Below are 5,884 nucleotides of genomic sequence, written 5' to 3' on the forward strand. Positions count from 1 at the left end.
ATTGAATCGATGGTGGGTATTCCAGATCTAGTTCTCGTCATCTTAAATCGTACTCCTACATACATATTCACCTACTATCTTCTCCCTCTCCAACGCGAACAGCTCATCGCCGATGCCGCTAACGGAGTCACTGCATAGGCGCCCTACAGGTCATGATAGGACATCGCGTGATAGAGACACCACATGTGATTTTGTTCCTTTGACAGCACACACATGCAGTGTTTAGATGATGCTTAAGCCAACCCTACATTCCATTGATCGATCAAGCAAACTAGCCAAGCTCACCCAGCAGCCATTGTGGTATTCTCCCTTTTTCTCATAACATAAGGATGAGATCAAGTGACGCACGGTTAGGTCTATTAGCACTTAATTAATAGTAAAAGACAAAAATTTCCCATTCTAATTCTTGGGAGGCGGGTGTACTGAAGCAGGCCCCAATTAATATTGTATGGGAATCAACGGTTTGGCTAGTATGCATGTGAACCTCATATTGTGCAGGTATTAATTAAGGGTATTATCAAGTAGTGGCAGGTGGTTGTCATGTACTAGTGTTTGAGAAAATGATACAAACACTTACCCGCGTTAACTCCTCAAAAGCCTCTATTTTCTTGGCAGTGAATAATGCAAGCTGCGTTAAGAGGGGGGAAACATCAATTACTCGTAAGCATGTAGCTGCAAATCAAGCACCTTCGGTGCAGAAACCAATATCAATTGCCAAAAATCAGTTACATGGTAATAATGGCGATCAGGAGTCTCGACTTCAACAGGTATGATTACCAAATTTGCATCATAGCATCTACATGGCAAAGCATTATTATCAGACACAAATCAGCAAAAAGTACAAATATAGCATTAATAGACAAGGCTGCTGAGGCTTTATAAATGAACAGATGGGAAAAGAGTCCTAGCATACCTATGGTTGACAAATCGCCCGACATTCCCATAAAATGTCAGATCAAGGCAGAGAGCTTCCTCGTCTCTTAGCACCCCTTCAGAACCCCAACTAGCATCTAGGAGCACTTGATCCACATGCTTAGAATTTTTGGCTTTTCTCTCGTATAGTTCAGAACTTGTTAGTACCTCCCCAACTAATTCACAGATGAAAGCACCTTTTGGCAGCCCATCCAGCGTCCGTAGCCCCCAGCCCTTCCCTTCATTCGTGAAAAACACCTGAATCACGGAATAATGGTCAGCTCATCTCCATGCTACAAGGTTGACACCAAAGTAAAGGGAACAAAGTGAAGTTTCGATTTGCTAGTGCTTACAAGAATGGAGCAAGAAACACGTTAATATAGCAAAACAAATGAATGATGTCAATGGCCATTCATCAAAGAACAGAATGGTCCATAAAGAAACTACTGATGAGTGATCATCATCCAAAAATGGGAAGCCACAAAAGTATAATGGCTGTGATAACCTACAAATGATTTAAGATAGTACCTGGAGATTGCATGTTATCCCACGCTGAATCACACGATTTCCACACTGCTTGCCACAGCCACATTTACTCCAACACTCCTTAATGAATTTTCTAGCAAGATGACCTTTACATGGATCTGGTGAGGGCTTCGTCTTATATATTTGAAGAGGACAAGCTTTACAGTAGAACTTATTATCCTTTTCTGGGAAGTGATTAACAGCAATGCACTCATCAATTAATTCTGCCCTGACCAGGCCCTCCGGTGTGTATGCAATCTCACCTCCAGTTGATCTTGCACATGGACATGGATGTGGTTCTAATAAGCAGTTGCCTGAACAATCTGCGCAGCAATCCTCATCACCAATCCGCGCAAGTGAGGTGTTGACATAAGCACTTTGGAAAATGAGATTCTTTCTTATGTAATAGAACAATGGCGGACAACTATCACTACCAAATTCGTTTACAATAGGTATTCTAACTCTTTCTTGTCCCTTCGTTATGTCAGCAACATCATGCAGTGGCCTTTGCTTAAAAAGTGCTTCCTGAGGGTGATAAGCAACTACCCAATTTTGAAAGCTAGGTTCCGAGGATGATCCTACGGCAGCATTACCATTTCCACCAACAGCATGCTTACAAGCAATTGGCTTCACAAAGGGAGCATGCGTCTCCAAAGCCTGTTCTTGCAAGCTGCCACCATTGTTTTGAGCTTCAGAATGCACAGCACGTGACTCTGCAACATATTGGCATATCTCATTCATCAGCTTGCCAACAGAAAAATCAGGAGGTAGGGTCTTGTATGAGCGTAGACATTTATCCTCAACTATTTTGAAGACCTTGTCCAAACTAATGCAGACCTCTGAAGGGTCAAATTTGCATTTCAATGACACCTTCACCTCACCCAGAGTGGATGAAGCTACATCAAGTTCAACAAAAGATGCCTCGTGAGTATTTTGAACAGTAGACTCTACCCCATCCTTGACTGCATGTTGGCTGCTGTCCGGATTTTGATCGTGGTTAACTATGCTAGCTCTAGCATCAGAATCCCATGTCAGCATATCCCTTGTTTTACAATGTTCAATTAGCATGTTGTCCCCACCTATTTATGTTTTATTTTGCAAATACAGTAGATCCAATTAGAACAAGAATATTGCCGACAGAAACTCATCACAAATTGAGAATAATCAAAGCAACTGCTACAATTGCACAGCCATCCAAAAAAAAGGAAAGAAAGCAACCAAGCAAATGCTAAAATAAACCACATACATGTGCACCGGAAACCACCGTAAGGACTTACACAATTTGGTAATATCATAGGGAAAATGTTGAGTTTGATTTCCAGAGCATACAAACATCAGTATGAACTATAATTTCAACTAAAACTAACGCAAAGCATGAACAGCTCTAGCCTGGTCTTGAAAGTACTGAGTGATGGTGAGATAATGCAAGTGGTATACCTGAAGACCCAGTATTGAGGTCGTTGGCAACAGGAGCAGCTGGAACATCAATTTCAGGTTCAGGTTTGGGCTCTTGTAAGAAGAGAGCATCTTGGGGATTTTCACTGACATCCATGGATCTGTTGATGAGGGAGGTTTCATTATCACTGACATCCATGCCATACCGAGCAGCAGAAGGGTGTTGGTCATCTGGATCTGGTGTGACCGACGTTGAGTTGTGAGGCTCGGACTCTTGGTCCGTCACCTGATGTGAAACAGCAATTGGAAAGGCTGAGCATCAGATGGTAATTATACAGTAAAGAAACAGAAAGCAGCGTAGCATTTGTACATGACGGCTAGTGCCAGGCATTGGTTGATTCTTTTGGCTATCCAGGATGGTGTCAGCAAGGATGCGGTAGCTCTCGTCCTCGATGGGCTCCCAGCTTTCAAAGAGCTTGTAGAGGTGCTTCAGGACTGGCGAAACCTGCTTCTTGGGGAAGCCGAGACGCCCCATGGCCTCATACGCCTTTTGAGCCCTATCCTTGTGGGAAATCATGGCCTTCCTTTAGTGAAATGCCCCACTGCTATTTGTGCTGCAGAGAAGATGTGTATTTGCATTATCAGTCAATCAAACCCTCCTCATAAGACAAAAATAAATAAATAAATACATAAATTCGTTTATGAAACCCTAGGAGAAAAGAGGAATGCGCGAAAGTAGCGGGTGGATAAGAACCGCACTGGAAACCCCAATCTTGTAAGGGAGGCGAAGATAGCATCAGGTTGTACCAAGAAACGTCATACAGCCAGCAGTGTGGAAGAGGGAGGGAAAGGGGAATGCACCCACCTAGAGCAGAAGAAGAGTAAAAGAAATTGAAACTTTGGTGCCTACTAGAGAGGATCGATTGTCACAGACCTGCATGCGCCAAGGGAAGGGAGCGGGTCAGGGGTTCTGGAGCGGTGCGAATGCGAGTGCGAGGCTGGCTGGGGTTTCGAGGTGGAGGGGTCCGGAGGAGGACGACGCCAAGGGAGACGAGGAGGCGATGCGTCCGCAATGACTGCTGCCTGCTGACTAAGGGCCAGTTCTTTTGAGCTATGCTGTGAAAATAAGCTCCCGTAAAAATAAGCTCTAGATAAGCTCCAGATAATAAGCTAGTTAGTTCTTTTCAAAGTGCCTGTTTTTTCAGCTTATCTGTTGTATAGTCAGTGAAAAATCTGTAATGCCCTTGGACTATATGGTTGTCCTGATTAAATGATATTGTGTTATATTTATCATTTTGCTCCTCAAATGAACATAAATTCGACTTCAAAACACCACAATATGTTCCAATCAAACATAATAAAGATCATTGCGTGACATACGAATATCATAAATGCATCATTATCTCACATCATACAAGCATCATTATCTCAGGTACGAGTACGAGTATGAAAGATCTAACACAGAACCATCAATTTTTCCTCTATGGAAATACAATGATAGCATCCAGAGGCAAATACAATACTTAGTGAGAACTTACTACTGTGCATGAAAACATGAATATACACGAGACTTTGCAAACTGGACAGACTTTGCAAACCATAACAGCCAGCTAAATCTCGTTTTGGTCATGTATTTATGTATGTCTAGCAGCACATTACAAGTATATATGCAGCAGCAGCACCATATATATTCACCACCACATAGCAAATCAATAGGAAAACATCATTCATCAGCAGAAGTTCATAGCAAATCTGGATGAATGTTTGGCAAAAAAAATCAAAAGGGGCTGCTCATCTTGGCAGAGGAACTCATGGCCAACGACTGAGAGGAGGGAAGGGGGCACGAACGGGGGTCCTTCACCTGATTGGGTCGTCGGCCGGAGTGGGGCGCCGTTCGCCGGAGTGGTGCCCAGGCCGGACCGACCAGGAGCTGCTGCGAGGGAGAAGCCTCGCCCTAGGAGTCGCGTCAGAGGATGGAGAAGCGGCGGAAGATGGGCTCCTACCCGCCGTCCATGTGGCCGGAGCTAGCCGTGACGAGGAGCCAGGGACCGGCGGCGGCGGCGGCGAGGAACCCTAGCCTTTCCGTGCGGCGTGCGAGAGCGAGGGCGAGAGGGGATCGAGCGAGGCGACTGTTTCTTCTTTCTGCGGGGGGGTCGGGTCGGGTGACGCAGGCTGGGACTGGGAGGGGTATTTTCTTGGGTTAATTCGATATAAATGTGACTCGGATAAACGCCACTGCAATTTCTTTTTCTTTTTTTATAACTCCGCTCTCCGGATTTTATTCATTCAGCGGTAGCCAACGCATCTCAAAAAATCAGGGATTACATTAGAGTATGTAGCAACATTCTTTATAGCTAAAGCTTCCTTAGCACAAGAATTCACTAGGGGGTGTTTGGTTTCCTGGTTTGCATATGGCTCGCACCCGCCATGCAAAACTTGGGTGGTTTGGTAGGCTGCATGGACGCATGAGCATGGTCCATGGATGCAAAAGGAGGCTTCCCAGCCAGGCCGAGGGAAACGCAAGTTTCTCGCGTTTCTCGCATGCAGGCTCTGGCTGGTTCGCTTTTCTTCTATCTTTCTTCTCTTCGCGACCAAACGCCGCCGCTATCGTCCTCAACCAACGGCTAGCGTAATGAAGCTCGAATCCCTGAAAAAACAGCAACTCCTCCTGCATCTCTTGGAAGATGTGGAACCCCTTCGATTTGCCTCTCAGTCTACCTTCCCATAGCTGAACAACATTAACGCAATCTGTCTCCACTATCACATGATGATAGTTCTTCTCCCTAGTGAGCAAGATAGCATCTCTGCATGCCAACATTTCCAGAGTTAGGGGATCAACCACCCCTTGGTAGCCAGTGCACTGCGACACAAGTATTCCGTCGTCGCTGTTTCGGGCAACTGCGTCGGTGCCGCCTTTTGCACTAGCCGTGTCAACATCGGCATCGACATTCATCTTGACAACCCCGGCCATCGGCGCCTCCCATCGCTGCTGTATATGTGTCGCGGGGGGAAGCTCCAATGTCCCCACAATTTTTGAAATAATCTCCATGGA

At 45.2% G+C, this 5,884-nt stretch overlaps 1 protein-coding gene across 5 annotated transcripts in view; it reads right to left on the bottom strand.

Annotated features, from left to right (window-relative positions):
- The window catches only part of LOC119365000 (histone-lysine N-methyltransferase SUVR4-like), a 6,213-nt gene extending 1,207 nt beyond the window's left edge, over positions 1–5,006 (bottom strand). Inside the window, exons 1-8 of one of the 5 annotated variants that reach the window (XM_037630578.1) lie at positions 4,694–5,006; positions 3,767–3,915; positions 3,203–3,446; positions 2,875–3,118; positions 1,441–2,516; positions 914–1,170; positions 730–796; positions 578–628 (exon numbers count right to left, since the gene is read on the bottom strand). In XM_037630578.1, coding sequence (XP_037486475.1) covers positions 578–628; positions 730–796; positions 914–1,170; positions 1,441–2,516; positions 2,875–3,118; positions 3,203–3,409 — 1,902 coding nt within the window. In that variant the 5' untranslated portion in view covers positions 3,410–3,446; positions 3,767–3,915; positions 4,694–5,006. Of the gene's footprint in view, positions 1–577; positions 629–729; positions 797–913; positions 1,171–1,440; positions 2,517–2,874; positions 3,119–3,202; positions 3,447–3,766; positions 3,949–4,693 lie in introns of all 5 variants that reach the window. The other 4 variants (XM_037630577.1, XM_037630576.1, XM_037630579.1 and 1 more) reach the window with 4 other exon arrangements.
- Positions 5,007–5,884: the final 878 nt, after the last annotated feature.

This window comes from Triticum dicoccoides, chromosome 2B, assembly GCF_002162155.2.
Source record: "Triticum dicoccoides isolate Atlit2015 ecotype Zavitan chromosome 2B, WEW_v2.0, whole genome shotgun sequence".
In the NCBI taxonomy this organism is placed as follows: Eukaryota; Viridiplantae; Streptophyta; class Magnoliopsida; order Poales; family Poaceae; genus Triticum; species Triticum dicoccoides.